This window comes from Tiliqua scincoides, chromosome 5, assembly GCF_035046505.1.
Source record: "Tiliqua scincoides isolate rTilSci1 chromosome 5, rTilSci1.hap2, whole genome shotgun sequence".
NCBI classification, from domain to species: Eukaryota; Metazoa; Chordata; class Lepidosauria; order Squamata; family Scincidae; genus Tiliqua; species Tiliqua scincoides.
In genome coordinates this window covers 32,946,191-32,964,547 of record NC_089825.1, presented here as the reverse complement: position 1 = coordinate 32,964,547, position 18,357 = coordinate 32,946,191, and the positions used below count along the sequence as shown (strand labels likewise).

At 39.9% G+C, this 18,357-nt stretch overlaps 1 protein-coding gene across 1 annotated transcript in view; it reads left to right on the top strand.

Moving 5' to 3' along the window:
* Window positions 1-18,357, top strand: part of CRPPA (CDP-L-ribitol pyrophosphorylase A) — a 75,898-nt gene that overhangs the window by 46,060 nt on the left and 11,481 nt on the right. The window contains exons 7-9 of the mRNA XM_066628397.1: window positions 353-445; window positions 1,486-1,578; window positions 2,856-2,978. Coding sequence (XP_066484494.1) covers window positions 353-445; window positions 1,486-1,578; window positions 2,856-2,978 — 309 coding nt within the window. The remainder of the gene's footprint in view (window positions 1-352; window positions 446-1,485; window positions 1,579-2,855; window positions 2,979-18,357) is intronic.

Here is an 18,357-nt window from a genome sequence, read left to right as displayed (position 1 = left end):
TAGAAAGCTTTAAGTGGCATAACTGCAGTTTTGGCTGAACTGGCACCTGGGGTTGGTTTTTGTCTTAGATTGTCCAGAAAACTTGCTATTAGTCAGCACTACCTCTGCACAATTATTTGTGTCAATTGTATGTAATACACCACAATCATCAGTCGGTGATTAGACCAGAACTCTAAAATATTTCCACGAGTTGACTTTGGAGGTCTTTAACTGGGCATGAAAGTAGTCTGTGAAGTGTGCTTTTTTCTGTTCTGCAATGTGATTATTTTGCTTCTCTCTGCTTTAAGACATGCAGCATAATAATATTGTTCAGGAATGGATTCAGTAAGATAATCTCAATTTTCTTTTTCAGCTGGTTAAAGGATTATCAGTGTCCCTTTGTAAAAATGATCATCCTCTACAAAATACCTTATTAGGACAATGTTGCAACTTTATTTGTGTAAATGTAAGTATTATGGAAAAATCAAAGGCAGCCCCCAAACATATTTGCTTAACCTTGACAAGTAAGTTTATTTGGATTATTGGTTGTAAAAAAAAAAAAATCAACTACAGCATCAGTTTAGATGCATTATCCTTGTGAAAATTGGTGCCCTTGCAGTTTCATGGTCCATTGTCAAACTGACAGAACTCAGGCCTATAACTATGAAGGGCAGATTTTGAGTTGAACTAAGCCATATGTTGTATCTAGAAATCAATTTTTTCATTATGATCATGGAACTCTGACTGGCTGAAAGTCCTTTATAATCTGATACATTCCATGTGAAGGACTTTTTTTTTCTTTTAAAGTACATTTAAAAGATGCAGATGAGGCCCACTTTGCATATCTGGCAAAATTACAGAAAGATATTCCTAAATCAGAGCAATTACTACCTAATTTTATTTCTTGTAATATTCGCACTAAATATATCATGGAGGGGATATGCTTAAATTCCAAAGAGAACAGTACAACTCACAAAATCCTGATTGCTTTCAGGTCCAAAGAGCCTGTCAATTTTTAGTTAAGAAGACTTTCTTTCCCTTTGTCAGATTGACTATTAATCCTGTTATTTTTAACCATTTTTACTAAGCAATCTGGCTTACTTGTGTTAAATTATCTGAATTTATATCCTGCCTCATTGCTAGACTTCTAGGCAAAGAAAACATTTTTAAGAAAACATATTTGCTCCGCCTATAGACATTCATTGCAGACTTTAGGACAGAGCCTGCCTCCTCCAGTTCTTAGGGCCTCTACAGCAAATTACATTTATCTATGAATGCAAAGAATCTATTCTCTTACTTTACCTAGCAAAACTGTACTTTGTTTCACATGTAGCTCTTATGATTATGTGGCCCTTCACTTGACAAGGGAGAGAAGAAACAGAGGTTACAGTGGTATTGGTGTAATACTATAAACCATCTCTTTATAGATGATAGTATTATTTAAAAAAATAGCTCACAATACATCTGATGAGTGTTTTTCTTAACATATATCTTGGTTTTCTTTAGGATACAGTTTCTGACTTCAAAGAAACCCGTGAGATAGTAGAAATACTTGAAACTATAAATGCTTCTGTTTTGTACTCTGTTGTTCTCATTTCAGTAAGTTAACGTATTACATAATTAAACTTATAAAATCAAATTAATTACATGTTGGTCAAATTTAATGTGGACCATTTGCAAGATTTAAAAAAAAAATCAGTGTGATATTTGTAACATGTAAGGGACAACTGGCTGAGGCAAGGAAAAATTGTACTAATGGTTGAATACTTTAAAGACTCATGCCAGAGTCTCCAGAATGAGGTTCTCTAGTGTTTTGCTATTGGATAGCTTGTAATCCCTAGCTCTGGCTAAAAACTTTAAGGGAAAATGCTGAACTCCAATAGCATTTTAAGCAACGTGTATGACAAGTAGCACAATAGGAAAAGCAGGTAGTACTGAAGAACAGCTAGACCAGTGGTTCTCAAACTTTTCAGTCTCCAAAGCACTTTTTTACACTCCTAAACAGAATCTTGGGGAGCCCTGCCAGTGCATATGCAGAGCATCGGGTAGCCTCAGAATGCCAACTCATGCACAGAGTGGCAGATGGTGGCCACTTATGGTGTGCTTTTGGACCCCTGAAAGGCTCACAGGGAGCCTAGGGGTCCTAGGAGCACACTTTGAGAAACTCTGAGCTAGATTAACAGTCCCATACTAACTAGGACTGGGCTTCCCTTTATGACAGTGGAACCAGTTCCTCAGTTGTAAATGGCTATATGGCAGTGCTCTCAGCACGCTGCTGGTGGCCATTTTGTGTCAACCACTACAAAAAGTGGTGGTGCTTGAGGTCTGCTTCTGGCTACAGCAGTGAGCGTTAGCCAGAGGCAGAGGTGAATGGCTGGAAATGGGTAGAGTGGGATGGGGAAGAAGAGGAATAGGGGAATTTCTGGGTAGGGAGAGGGAGGGTGAAAGGTTGAACAGGAGCAGGAGGCAGATCTCAACAGCACCCGTGTGCACTGTGTCCTAACCCTGTTCACTGTCCCCTTCTCTCTCTTACTCTTCTTGGATTTGCTCCAGCTCTTTCGCTGGCTCAGATCCAAGGAGACCAGTTGGTGTAGCAGAGGCTTGTTGTCGCATAAGGGAACAAAAGTTATCAAAAGTTCACTTAATTCAAAGAGACCTCCATGACTGCCTCACCCACAGGATACAGCATACACTTATTCGTGTGGCTGTGTCAGCAGCGAGGGATTTAGTTAGGACGGGGCCCTACAATATTTTAAGTGCGTACTAAAAATATACAATTTCAGAAACAGTTGTCTTTAAAGGTTTGAATAACACTCTGTGGCTGTTTGCTTTTTTTATACCTAGGAATTTAATTTTTGTCTTATGTCACTTTGTAGGTGCATGTGGATATTTTTGCAAATACATCTGTCAGCAGCGAAATGCAAAGCTTAGTTCACTTTGCAAAGGAAGTGAAAAAGAAAAATATTTTGCTTTATGGTCTTGTTATACGTTACCAAAAGGTATGTAGTTGAATGAATATGAAATGAATATATCAGTGAATGATCCATTCCCTTGGGCCACTTGAATGATTGATTTAAAAAGTAAAAAAAAAAAAAAGTGAAAAGATAAGCAGTATTCTAGTTGGAAAGGTTCTTGCCTGATCATGTTTACTGTTCAGCAGAATTCATAAGTTTAAGCATAAATGTAAGCTTTCTTTTGAGAAGAAATTGTTAATAGAAAAAGTTTCCATATTTTTCAGCTTCTTATCTCTAGGTATCAGTTCCTGACTGGCTGGTCAGTTTAGCTGCAGCTCACTGCACAGTGATAGGGTGACAAATCTTTCAGGATATATAGAGCCACCAACAAATACTCTGTCATTACTGGCAGGATAAAAGGGAAAAAAATGTCCTGCACATTGGACAATTGTTTGACTTAGCATATTGCAGACTAATTTTCTTGAGCTCAGTATTAACTAAAAACATACTTTACATTAATTTTGATGGGATACAAGAAAAAAATGAGTTGTAGCTAACAAAATTTAATCTTGCCTACGTGGAGACCAATGGAGCAAATGTTAGTGACTTATGATTCATTGGTCTTATTTATTTCCATGGTACTTAGTCAGGATTCACTTTCTTTGTAAAAGAAACCAAAAATATTAAAACTTTTGTATTTGTACATATATTGCTTTCAAGCATTCAAGGCACTTCATTTATACAGTGTTGGTGTTATCCTTAAAACAGTCTTGTAAGGAAAGTAAGTATTAATGGGTTGTATCCTCACATTTCTTTGACACTGTGAAGGATGCCTTGCACCTTAGAATACAACCATTTGTCTCTATATTGCAGCTGGGGAACTGAGGCTGCGAAGTAGTGGCTTGCATAAAGCCACGCAGTAAGTTCATGGCAGAGCTGAAATTTGACCTATGGCAGTGATTCTCAAGGGTTGTCCTCTGCTATACTACTTCACATTGTCCACCCTTTCAAAGTGTCAGTGGAAGTAACTGGGCATGACATTATCCTGTTTCCCGTCGAGCTGAACCTCCTACTGCTGTTTGTTGCATTGCATTCCTGGTCCCACTGGTTGAGAGACTCTGATCTAGGGACTTCCTGATTTGTAACTGGATCTCTTAGAGTAGCATACTATGCTTGCTTACTCAAAAGTAAGTCCCATTGTCTTCAAAAGGGGATTACTCTCAGGAATGTGCGGATAAGATTGCAGCCTTTGCCACCTCATTACATAGATCAAATGCTATTTTAGTATTTAGCATGTCACTCCCTCATAGTTAGTAAACTAATGCCTGGTGTTGCTTAGGATGAGGTGCTAAAATGCATAAAAGTAAAAGGGACCTTTTCTTTTCTCCCACTCTGGTTCTTGGGGCAATCTGTGGTAGTGATATAGGCTTTTCTGCTGTTCCTTGCTGCCTCTGAAAGTGTGTACTGGGGTTTTGGGATTGCTGATGAATCTACAGCATGCCCAGAGAGGGAATTCTCTTGTTAGTAATAAGGCCAGTTGCTCAAATATGTGGTCACTACTCAAAACCCATCTTTGTATCTCAGTAGTGAACACTGTGATCAGAACAGTGATTGAAATAGAAATGATTTTCAAAATTACAGAAATGAACTGCTTATCTGAGAAGGCCACATCCTCATAATGCACTGGCAAAGACGTTTTTTTACCAAGGTTGAATACAGTGTTGGGGACCATCTCTCTCTTTTTGTAGAATATTTCTGCCTTTGAGATTTGCCCTCTATAATATCAATTATTGAATAACTGCCTGAAGCTATCCTTAAGCCAAATAAATATAATTAAAAGTATACAGAGTTTGAAGGCGGGACTTTCTATGCATAATATAAAGCAGTGGTTTTCAAACTTTTTGGGAGATTTGCTTCCGAAATAAGTCTTTGTGGGGAAGGGGTGAGGGCAGTTACACGATCCCCAGGATTGCTTTGCTAAGGCGGGGGGGTGTGTGTGAAGGGGCTGCTTTCACTTACTGAGGGTTGGCAAAAGGTCCAGAAGTTGCGGGGAGCTCTGTGCAACCCTCCTCAGGGCTCCCGGAGACTTGGAATCTTCAAAAAAAGCTTGTGTGCGACACAAAACTGGAAGTGGTTTGCACTCTTTTTTTTTCTTCCTTTTTTAAGATTCCAAGCTTCAGGGAGCTGTGCAGGGCTCCTTGCAAATCCTGGTTCTTGCGCCAGCCCTTAGGAAGTGAAAGTGCCCCCTCTTAGTGATGCAATCCTGGAGATCATGTCACTGCCTCTCCCTTTCTCCCACCCTTATCGGGGAAGGAAAACCTTTACTCAAGCTGGTGGGTCACAGCCCACCAGTTTGAGTACCGCTGACTCATGGAAATACAACTAATGAATCTTCACTGAAAACTGTCCTTTCTGATAACAACATGAATTATTTCTAGAGCCATGTTGGTCTATTTCAGGGAAAACAGGAAGCCTAAATATTAACAAATGTTATAGCATAGTTTGCAATACATGGATCCTGACACTTGATGAATTTTCTTATAAGCAATAAATCTGGACAAATGAGAAATCTCTAAGTGAGAGAAGCGTGAGATAATAGTGTGCACCTAGGGAATAACATCTGTTAAGGGTGAATCACCTGAACACATAAATAACAATACTGAAGTTGGTGGAATACTTTTGGGACTGCTTCATACAAGAGGCGCCCTCCTAAAGTTGCCTTAGAAGTGAGTGGAATGCTGGGCTCACCTCCAAGATAAACTCATGCTGGAGATGTTATTTGTGTGAACTAGCACCTACATAAGACTGGCATATAAACAGTTTTCCAGATGTCAGTAATTGTAGCCACATATCCCAGAAGTGAGCAGGGATGGACGTTTGAGTTGGGATGATTTGAGTCGTGAAAATGCTGATTTTGTCACAACTCATGTTAACTCGAGTCACAGATGTCACTGACTTGGACACCACTGCCAGTGACTTGAAAATGAGTCATGACTCAAATTGATTTGAGTGATGACTCACTTTTGTGTGTGTTTATGACTCAGTTTCGTGTTTGTGTGTGCTTGCTTACTTTTTTTACTTGTGTAGTGACTTGTTTCTCATAATGATTCAACTTGAGTCAAAATGACTCTATAAGTGGCTCAGGTCAAATCGTAACAGCTGCCCTTTTTGACTCACGAGTTAAGTATATGGGTTTGTGTCTTGCAATTTGGACATAGTGACTCCAGTGCTTCCCTGGAAATTAAGGCAGTCTTGTATGCATACACAAATCAAGGTGCCAGTTAATAGAAACTGTGCTCCATACAAGTCTGGTTTCAAGTCTTGCAGCACCCCACACGCACTGTGAATATGTATCTCTGCTTCATATGTGAACTAAATGCTCCAGTACAAGTGGCAGGAGATGGAGCTTGATTGGCTATAGTTTCTGTATGTATGTCCACTGAGTATTGAAGAGATGAGGTACAATGTACGATGTAGTATATTGTAGCCAAGTCTGTTTAAAAGTGCAATTCTCCTGTTGTTCCAGGTAGGATCAATGCAATACACCTAGGAAGCTTCCACTGAGTAAGGGTGCAGGCCCTGCAAAAGGGCTTCTCAAGTCTGTGTTGGCTGTTTTGCCAGTGCAGACTTGAGAATCTCTGTGTCAGGTTTTTCAGACCAACAGGGAGGATAAGATCCCACGGAGGAGGCCTCTACTGGTCAAACCGCCCCTCCCTGGCTGGTTCCTCCCCCTGCCCCGGAGCTCCTGCTCCAAAAGGTCACACCACTGCCCAGCAGTCCCACTTACCTCTGGGTGGCTACACAACGTCCTCCTCCCAGCGCTGGAGCTGGAGCGAACTGGTGCTGGCCTGGTGCTGGAACTCTATTCTGAGAGTGCTGCAAACGTGGTTTACAACATCCAGCACCGGCGCTAGAGCTTTAGGATTGGGCCCTAATTCACATTCACGTGCTCTTAATTTCTCATAAGTTGGCAGCATTGCTCAATGTGTGAATTGCCTCCTTTAGGAAGCAAAGTGTTTAAGGTTATAATCTGTCCCTCTGTTGTTGAGACATACAAAATTATGCAGGGGATGGACAGAGTGGATAGGGAGATGCTCTTTACACTCTCACATAACACCAGAACCAGGGGTCATCCACTAAAATTGAGTGTTGGGAGAGTTAGAACAGACAAAAGAAAATATTTCTTTACTCAGCATGTGACTGGTCTGTGGAACTCCTTGCCACAGGATGTGGTGACGGCATCTGGCCTGGACGCCTTTAAAAGGAGATTGGACAAGTTTCTGGAGGAAAAATCCATTACGGGGTACAAACCATGATGTGTATGTGCAACCTCCTGATTTTAGAAATGGGCTATGTCAGAAGGCCAGATGCAAGGGAGGGCACCAGGTTGCAGGTCTCTTGTTATCTGGTGTGTTCCCTGGGGCATTTGGTGGGGCCGCTGTGAGATACAGGAAGCTGGACTAGATGGACCTATGGCCTGATCCAGTGGGGCTGTTCTTATGTTCTTATGTCCTTGATCTGTGAGGAGCATTCTACTCCTGCAACTCATTATTTGTTGCTTTATGTAGAAGGAAAAAGAACAACTTCATAATTTATGGAACTTCTATTTCTGACAACTTTGAACAAATTATGTCTGATTTTTACAGCATATCTGGCAACTAGATAATTGAGCAATGAATTTCTATGTATAATCAAGTACCTTCACAAAAGAGGATGAATGTTATCCTCATATTCTAATATTCATAATGTGTTCCAGGAAACATAATCCTCAGAATGTTTCCTTGTACATAAAAGTCTTCCTTACTTCTGTTGCTACTGTTTGTGCAGTCACAGGCATAATTATTCTGCACAACACTTGTAATAATGCAATAAAAGCACTAGCTGGAAAAAGCTAATATTGTTTAGTAGCGACTTAACTGAATTTTGAAAATCTAACTTTATATAAATGAAGTAATGTTTCAAAGAATGGAAATTGTTTTGTTCAGAGGTTCCCAAACTGTGGGTCCTGATCCACCAGTGGGTTGCAACCTTGTTATTGGAGTGTCATGAAACAAGCTGATAGCTGACAAGGAAAATATATTGAGCCCTATGGAAAGTGAAACTGAGCCACATGTGTGTGTTTACTCACAAGTAGGCAGAAGTGCCTCAGTCCACCTCGAAGGGCAGACTGAGAGGAATGCAATGCCACCAGAATGGTCCCGATCTGATGGACTCAGGCCCCCTTGAGACGTCTTCCCCCCAGCAGACAAGAAAAATGTATTGAGCCCTATGGAAAATGAAACTGAGCCACATGTGTGTGTTTAGTTGTGAGTAGGCAAATTTGCCTCAGCTCCTATTGAAGGCCAGGTAAAGGGGATTGCAAGGCCACCATAATGGTCCTGATCTGATAATGTGGAGCTCAACAAATGTTCCAGAAGGTGCCCCCATAGTAAAAAGGATAAAAAGAGAGGCTTGAGCTGGTAAAGTGAAACGTGTTTTGTCTCATAAAGCTAGATGGGTCCTGATAGTGTCTTTTAAAAAATTGGGTCCTGGTACTAAAACGTTTGGGAACCACTGGATTAGTTCTTGTGTGTGCACTGCTACAATACTCACATAATTGCAGATAGTTATATTAATTTGAGATGCTGCTGCTGATTTTTTAAAATTTCAGACACAAAAAGTCAACCATAAATCTGTAAGTCACAAACCAGAAATCTTCATGATCTGCTCTTGAAATGAAACAGAGCTGTAGTAGTCATCTTAAGAACTGTTACATGCTTGCTATTTTAAACATAGTACAGCAAAAATCTAGTAGTCCAGCTCCTGATACTCTGGTACTTCTGACAGTCTGGTATCAAAATCTTGCCAGAAGAGTTCCCAGAGCAGGAACAGATCCTCAAGCTTGCTGGCTCTTGAGGTTACGGGACACTACAGAAGCCACTTGGGGACAACTTCAGCGACTCGGAATAATATAAGTAGCCATCCTGTTGTTGCAGTAATTGGGATGCTAGATCCAGGTATCATCAAGAGTGGGAGAAAGAGAAAGGGCCAGGGGAGCATCCATGATATGTGATATCCATGTATGTGATAGTCTGCCATTTCCAGTAATCTGGCGCCACACAGCTTTGGAAGGTACTAGATTATTGGAAATCTACTATAGTGTGAAATGGAAACAGCACAAGAAAATGCTTCTAATAGAAAACTGCACGTTTGATAGAATAAGTGAAAAGTACACAGTTGTGCAAATTCAATAGGAATGCATGTTATTCATGTTCAGTGACAAATTTCAACCAGAAATCCAGGGCCAGATGGCACTTTGTATTAACTATGGAGGTGTAAAGGGTTAATTATGAGCATAATATAATGTGTAGTTTGGTTCTCTGTGATTAGTGTTCAAATGCATCTGTCTTTTTTGCTCCAACAACTTGTCTCTGAGCATGAATTTTATGTGCTCTGCTTTGCTTTGTGCTCTATACTTTTTACATGTTTTGACAAACATGCTGGATTCAACAAATCTTACATTTCTGTCTTGGGGCTTTTAAATGGCTTTTACAGTCAGTTTAAATATTTCTGTTTCCACTTATCTTACTTTCCCTTCATTCCTGTTCATTTCTGTGTGTTCCCTGGTTCCTTTTCAGATCATAGTAATCTGTCAGTAACTTGATTTGCTATAATAAAGATTCAATCAAGAAAGGAAGCAAATTTTACTGTGTAAGTCAAAATGCCATTCTGATCCACATTTGTTAATTGTCCAAGAAGATTGCATTTTGTAGCTGTAGGTAAAAAGCTATAAGATGCATTGCCATTTGTTCTGAGAGCAGCAGATGTTTGCTATGTAAATATTTTTGCTAATTATAAAAGTGCCACAACATTTAAAAAAAAATCTTTCAGTTACTATGTGACTGAATGACTATAATGTAATTGCTTGCTCAGCTACATCTTGTTCTCAGAGTGTAATGGTTGTATCAGTGGCAATTTATATTAGTACATCAAGGGCAAAGGAGTGGAATGTTTTAATTACTGCCTGCTGCAATAGCTAGACAATCATTCTGGTTGATGGTGTTTCATCATGATGCACGTATGGCTTTAGTGAAAAGCTGATGCCATGGCAATCATTCTGTTTTCAGTGGCACTGCACAGGGATGCTTTTGTATCACTCATTCAACAAGTATTAATTATATTGTAATGTCTGTCTGGAAGAGATACCTAATGGACTTCATAGGTCTACAACTTTGTGTCTACAGCTTTCATGTCTACTGGGTGGTCATTAACATCTCTCCTTGAAATTATTTTAACTGACTGCAACATAGATCTTGACAACCTAAGCAGTGTAAGCAGCTTAAGAGCCCTAAGGGCCACACCAGCAGTGTATCTGCATATTTTAGTTGCATGCAGTTAATTTAATTTACTTATTTTTATGACAAATGCTTGACTAAAATTGGTAGATTCCGTTTCACTTTCACATATGAAGAACTGTCAGCTTTTGAAAAACTACAAGCCAAGTTAATCCGACAGAGGGCCCAATCTTATCCAACTTTCCAGTGCTGATGCAGCCGCAATGCAGCCCTGAGGTAAAGGAACAAACATTCCCTTAACCTGAGAAGGCCTTTACAACCGCTCTCCCTCCACTGCGGGATGAAGCCCACATCCCATTGGCACAGTTGCATCAGCGTTGGAAAGTTGGATTGGATTGGACCTTAACTTTATTTATAAATCAGTTGATTGATCAATCAATTAATGCATGTTAATTAATACATAATACATTAATTAATGTTAATACATTAATGTTAATATATTAATACATGCACCATGTTTACATTGTGCTTTACATAATGAGAAAACAGACAAGATTCAAAATCACACATGAACCAGACCATGTAGTGTTGTGTCAGGTCTTCATGGCCTTGTACTAGATGTGTGGCTAGGCCTTTGTTATGTGCTCAACCACTCCAGTGTCCATGATGGTGGCTATAAAAGTTGCTGTGATCACCTAAATCTGGGTACCACATGGAAGTGCTGGTAAATACTAACAAACACCTCCATACAAGCCTGTTATGGTTGTGAGTCCACCAGTGCTAAGACAATAATTTAGCATTGCTCAACAGATTAACTAGGCTATGGATATGTTCCTGGCTGCTCCCAGAACACTTTCTCCTCCAATTTGAAGCTAATTGAAGCAAGGAAGTAACTCCCACATGCCTTTATTCTGTTCATTTGTGACTTGGTATGCACTCTCTTGGCATGCTCACCACTATTAGGAGGTGCATCTCATTTCCCATGTTAGATTGTTTCTATTACTAGTAATAAGGTTGCTTTGGCTGATGTGTAGCAAATTTGACCATCTTTCACAGATGTGCCTTCACGTGTTTACAGTCCTATGAAGTACCATGTGTGTCTATACATAATATGTGATGACTTTTGAATGGGAAGATCATGACAGTTTGAAAGCACTGAATTTGATCTTTGTTTTTTTACCTCATTTCTGATCAATGAGAGTATGATGCCAAAATGACTGTAATATTTAAAATGTTGCGCACACTGTCATTAGTGTTAGAAGTGTTAATTGTTTTTATGATGCAGAATTCTGAGTACTAGGAAACAACAAGGTTTATCAAGGCAAACAAGGTTTTAGAATTCTGAGTACTAGGAAACAACAAGGTATATCAAGGCAATCGGTTCAGGAAAACAATTCTGAGTGCTAGGAAACAACAAGGTATATCAAGGCAAAAAATTCAGGAAAACAATCACAACAGATAACAGGCATTTTTTGTATGGTATGAGTTTACACAATGCAAATTGAATATAATGCAAGTGATTACCGTAATCAAGGAACACAATTTGCATTATGCAGATCACTATAGGTACATTGACCAGTCACCATCTCCCAGCCTAACTTACCTAACCTACCTTCATAAGTGTTGTTTTGAGGACAAAAGGTGAGAAGGAACCATGTACACCTCCATGAGCTCTTTGGAGGAAGGATGGTGTAAGGGCCAGTGCAAGGCCTGGCAACCGTCTTCCATCCTGTGTGCTTGTCAGCCATCTTCTGTGTATTTCCCAGCCCGGGAGCTGTCTAAACTGTTCCCATGAGAAGCCTGAAAAGTTGGACTAAAACAATAACCTCAGCCACTGCACTTGCTTGGTGTTATGAGAATTGGGTGATAAGATGCATGTCCACTTTGAAGCCCAAGGTTATGTTTATTTTCCATGTATATTAATTTTGTTACACCTGCTAGATGACCGCTCTCCCTAATGATGGAGCATATTTGCTGGCATCAGCCTAGCCATTATCCTTGCACTTGTCTGATGTCTTTTTAATTATGAGAACCAGGGCAGTGATTATACATACAGGGGCCCTCCGTATCTGTGGATCCCATATCCACAGTTTCATTTAACCGTGGATTGGGACTGAGGGCCCTCCTGCAAGCCCTTCCCCTGCATGCGTCCTCTCCAGAGGCGAGGGTGTTCTGAACCCTGCAGAGGCATTGCACGTCCACCTACAGCCTCTGCAAACCTCAGAATGACTGTTATAATTAAAACGTTACTTCCAGTTTTATGATAAAACTGTAAGTTTTTATTGCCTCATAGGGCATTCTAAGGTCTGGGGAAGTCAAATTATTGAACTATTTATGAGATATTTGTGGGGACATAATAGAATTACCCTGTTCTGTCGTCATTTTTCTCATGAGTCAGTGACATAGTTGATACTGAATTGAAGGAGAGAAAGTGAGAGGATCAGAAGGGTTAACCAGCTGAAGTTCAGAGAAGGTTTACATGAATGTCTTTCTGGTAAAATGCCTCGCCAAAAATGAGGTTGCTCAAGTATTTTGACCGTCAATGAGTCTTCATTTTTAATCCCTCAAGCACAAATATCATATTTCTTCATCAGTCATCAGTGATTTTATTAATATAATTACAGTTACAGGCAATAGATCTTCATTTTACTCTGAATATAATTATAAATGTATTGCCAAAGTTTCTACATTTTATATTGATACAAGACATTCATCCGCCTGCCAGTGCAGGCATGTTGGCAATGTAGATGTTCAGAAGCATATTTCTGTGGCCATGTGGGTACTTAGGCCTACTCTGTTGAAAAGGGCTAGCTTGGCTTTCCAGCTATGGTTACATAGCTAATATGTCCTAGTACTAATAGGATCTGATGTTAATGGTTAGCTAGACAGTTTCTCCAGAATGTACCTTGACTCACTTATTTGAGTCCATGCGAGCTGTTCGGCCACTTTCTGTGGAATGCCTGTTCTCTCTCCTTGGAGAATATTTTGGCTTGTGTGGCGAGAGAGAGAGAGAGAGTATTGCACTGAGGGACACAATGTAACTACAAGTGAATGTAGGTTTATGCACACTCACGTTCCTGAAGAAATTGTGTACCAACAAGTTGCTCCCTACTTTTCTGTTGGATAGTCACCAAGTAGACTTGGGTTTGTGGCTCTCATTCAATATTCACTCTAAGGAGTCTGCAGAACTGCGTGGCAGTTCGGCAGCGTTTCCAGACCCATGACATTATCTGTCACCATTGGACTTCTGAAATGCCAGGGTGCACAGAGCTTGACTTGGCTCGGTTTTGAGATGTGCAGCTATCTGCATTAAAGAGAACAATGCTTCCATCTTTTTCCATCCTACAGGAGTACAATTGTTTAGCATTCCTGAGATTGCTGCTGCTGGTTGTTCTTGATTTACAAAAGCAGTGGTTTGTAATGCTTCCTTCATCTTTCTACTATGTTCCAACACAGAGAACGCTGCTCTTCTCTAGACTGTGTGCATTGTATGCTGTTTCTTGCAGAGATAGAAAGGGTCAGGATACAGCATATCTGTGAGAAACTAATGCTTAGGACTTAGAAAATTTTTCAGCGCAGCTTTAAATTTGAAAAAAATGCATTTTTTAATCATTTGCCTTTCATATAAGATCAAACCATTATTCAGGTATGTGCCTGACAGGAATGGACCTCTCTAAATTCATTTTTCAAAAATGAACAGTGCAATCCTAACTTAAGCTGGAAGGCCAGCAGGCCTGCGCTGTATCTAGCGCAAGTTTGGGGCCGGCTGTTGCTCAACCAAGGGCAAGGGGAAACTTTTTCCCTTAGTCCGGGAAATGCCGCAGTGGCCCCAGTGGTTCTATTTGGATCTGCGCCACCTCAGAAGTTGGCACAAATTAGAGCGGAGCAGCCTGGAACTGTTCCATGATGCCCAGGGAACGGGGCTTGATCCGGCATAACTGCTGGATCCTGGCCCCTCCTTTTGCTCCCCTCCTGCCCACTCGCCTCGGGAACACCCACCACCCTCCCTCCTCTCACCCTGGAATGCCTCCCTCCTGCCTCCTTCCTGCCTTCCGCATGCCCCCTCCCAGGTCTCTGTTTCGGTTGAGGTCGACCAACACAATCTTACCGTGCTGGGCCTGGATCTGGCGCAGGGATACCAGCACTGCCTCTGACTCTTGTCAACCCAAACGTGCCTTATGGCACTTTTGCAACGCCCCCAGGTCGGCACAGATGGCTTGCGCCAGCCTAACCGAACACTTGCGCCCAAAGTGTTATATCTAAATAGCATGCTGCTGTCTGTTAAAAATATGCTGTATGTTACTATTCCTGATATTCTCCTAATGAAATTAAGAGAAAAGAAAACAACTTTGAGATGTTTGAAAAGCTTAAAATTGAACAAAGTAGTGTTGGTCAAGAAAAATTATGATTGGAAATTATTTAATAAATTGTATGTTTCTACAGCATTTTTCTTATATTTAGAGCCTTTAAGCATATGATTGGTCTTTATTCAAATTTTCAGTCAAATGTTATTGTGTTTTAAACTTGAGCTATTAGTGCATTTATGTGAACCTTAGACCCTTCTTCAAATGTTGAAAACACATTGAATTTTCAGCTTTGTTTAGAATTAATATTTCTTTTTAAACTATGGTTAAAAAAAGCAAACCTCAAAATAGCTGGATTGGATTAGTAACAGGAAGAATTGAAGATGTTTAATTTTCATTATTTAGTGATTTGGCCAAACAAATATTGTTGTAACTTTGAAAATTAATTTGAAGCAACTAACAGTAGGAAAATCTGCACATGCTGACTAGCATTTACGTATTCAGTAAGAAATATATGATTTATGGCTTCAAGAATACAATTCTATTTATTAGAAACGAAACTGGATTTTTTAACCAGATACAACTTTCATACAAGAAAGTAGGAATTAAATGAGGAGGCAACTTTTCCACATCCTTGGATAGTAGGTGTGGTGCAGGCTCCAGGTTGCTGTGATCCATGTGGTGAAACCCTGCGTGCCCCAACTGCCCCCAATGGTGCATTGGGTGCTACCACTGTTATTATACTGAGGGGGTTTGGGGATCCGCCTGGCCAGTCTCTGATGGACATGGACCCTCAACCAGTATGCAACATGGCTAACCCTCAGTGTTACCCTAGCTTAGAGAACAGTGACACATCTTGGATCCAGCAAAACCTTGGTTTCATTCAGTCCTGAAAACCTTAGGGGTGCAGGTGGAAAAGCAGCCACTGGCAATAAATGTTTAATTTGTTTACTCCATTGGATATAACTTGCATAACAAATAGTGGTCATCTAGGCGACAACATTCCATGTAAACAACTTTAAAAAGTCATCTTTATGCCTAGCCAAAGATGTAAGTAAAACCATTTTCAGATGAGGTTTATTTGACATTAAAAAATAAGGCTCTGGCCTCAGTAATGGCTGGTGGAGAATTTTGCCAAACCAGGGCCTGATGAGATGAATGAAAATGTATTAGTTACAAGTATTATGATTTTTATTACTTACAAGTTTTCTTAATATGTTTTGGGAACAAAGCTTTTAATTAATAAATAGAATTCTGTTGTGAGAATTGAGGGGTGAGTTCCCATTGGCCAGAGGATGAAGAACTCCTGGGAGGTTGCTCCCCTGTCTACCGGAAGGAACATGTTGGCAATCAGACTTTCCCCAGCCATCAGCTAGAGAAAAAGGAGCAGCTGCAGGGAGCCCTCTTTGTGCCAGAAATAACTGTTCAACTGCTGGTTGTCTGGGGTTTGCAAAGTAGCATGGAAACCTCTAGTCTCTGTCACCAGTGAGAAAACTAAGGGCCATTAGATTTTTGTCTGTGTAAACATGTGTTGTAAACCAGTTTTTACTGAAGGATGGGGTATTTAAGTTGTATCTAAAGGTCAATCCACACTAAACACCATTGAAATAAATGAGAACTATCTCTCTTGTGCTTCGAATAGTGTGTAGGCCATCTGTCATCTGTGTACCACTTATTATTTCTGTTGTATTTGCTCATCCTAAATATCTTTGGTATTTACAAAGTATAAGACAAAAATCATACAGTAAAATGTTATTGGTATACCAAAATGTTAATTATACCATTAAAAAACTACTAAAATCTTTTTTTTTCAAAAAAAAGTTCAAAGCTGAAGCTCCTTATATATAACTTGCATCATATGTTGGATGCAAATTAGAACAGACACTTGTTGAGATAACATAGGGTAGCAGTCACAGTTTCCCTCTTCTGTCAGAAGAGTCCTTGGTTTAGCAGGAAGGGAAATTGTGGATGTCACTCATTCATTACTTACCTTTTTACTGTATCTAAAAAATTAATCTATGACAATCTTTTCAAATAACTATGTTAACTTGCATTCAACAGATGAGCATGTCATTTACAGGTTACCTATGTAGTATGTACAATAGCTACTACATATGGCTACAGTGGCCACATCTTCACATGTATCTTTTTTAAAAGATTGGGTTATGATAATAGGCAGTTCTAAACACATTTACTTTTAACAAAATTCCAGTAAAATCAACAAGGCTTTCTTACAAATAGACTATGACCCCAGTTTTTTGCCCTGCAACCAATGCCTATGCACACATGCCAAAAAGGAAGGAATCCTATAGTGAGGGGGGGGGGTGCACTCAGACAGCCTGCAGGAGTTAACTAAAAATATTTTCTATGTCCTGGTAGGCTGCCTGAGCAGCAGTGGGTATCTTTGACCACATGCCACCTACTTTGGTGTATGACTGAGTAGAGGAAACGGGTGGAGAGGTTTGAAATGTAGGGGATATGATCTGGTGTGTGCCATTGCTACTGGATCCATCTATTCCTGCCTCCTCTCCACCCCTACTGAGAAAATCTCCTGATCCTCCCACTGCCCTGTCCCTACCAATCCCTACCCCCACTGCTGACTCACCTTGCACTGATTAGATGGAGGCCTCACTGGTGGCAACTGCACTGGTGGCCTTGTTGCACTTGTCAGTGGCATCAGAGCTCACAACACATTTGCATGACTTCTGCCAGGATTCAGGCACTTCAACCTGTATACTGCAGGCTCTGCTATTGGAACGTGTGTTTCCACCCTCAGAGCCCAGAGAATAGGTTTAAGGCTATATCTCTAGTACTGAAGTATAAAATCTGAAAGCATATTTTAAAGTATAAAATACTACATTTTAAATTTGCATTGGTGCAAAGTATTGGACAAGAACATGGCTAAAGTTTATGTTTTACCCCTGAAGATTTCAAATTACTGTGTAATTTCAAACTATAAACAGTCTCACATATTCTGCACAAATGACTGTGCTCAGAAGAATGATTCACATCCCTGTTCCATAGGGGTTTTTCTAAATTATCACTTAATTCACCAGCATTTCCTGTCAACCATCCTAGGTGGATTATCTACAACTTATAGGAATGTTTGGAATGAATTCAGTTGGTATTACAAATTGCTATTGATTTCTCAAATTATTCTCAGTTTGTAGGAGTTGGGATTAATGGGAGATTTGAAAGATTAAACATAAATGTAAAATGAATATAAGTTATTGTGTCTTTGACTTTTTGTCTAGACAGCAGAATCTTTAATAATATGTAAGATTGTTGTTTATGAATTCAGTGTGTCCAGGAAACCAAAGAAGTGTGCTTTTAAACTGGAAATATTGAAAACTGTACTTCTTTGTTTGCTTTCTTTCTACAAAAGGATTTTATGGATTCCAAACTTGCCACAAAGATTTTCCCATTCATAAGGGCAATAATGTACAGGTTGAGTCTCATTATTCACATGGGCTGCGTTCCCAGAACTCATGTGGATGGCAAAAATTGCACTATAGCAAATCAATTTAAAAAACAAAGTTTCTTTGCTTGGGTGATTTAAAAACAGCCTTTCTGACCTTTGTGATGTTAAGATAGCGTCATTAAGATGACAATCCAACAATCAGTCTCTCTCCAGGTGCTTAGAAAGGCTTATCTTTCTTTCACATGTTCAGGGGGGAGGAAGGGAGAGAGAATGATTGATGGATTGTCAGCTGGCTGCCCTCTCTCTAACTATTGTAAAGGACTGTTTTCCTTTAATTTAAAGGGCCCTTCTCATCATGTTGAGATAAAAATCACTACAATAGTAAGAAAAGCATTTTAAAGGGGTGCATTTTCCCCCTTGTCCAG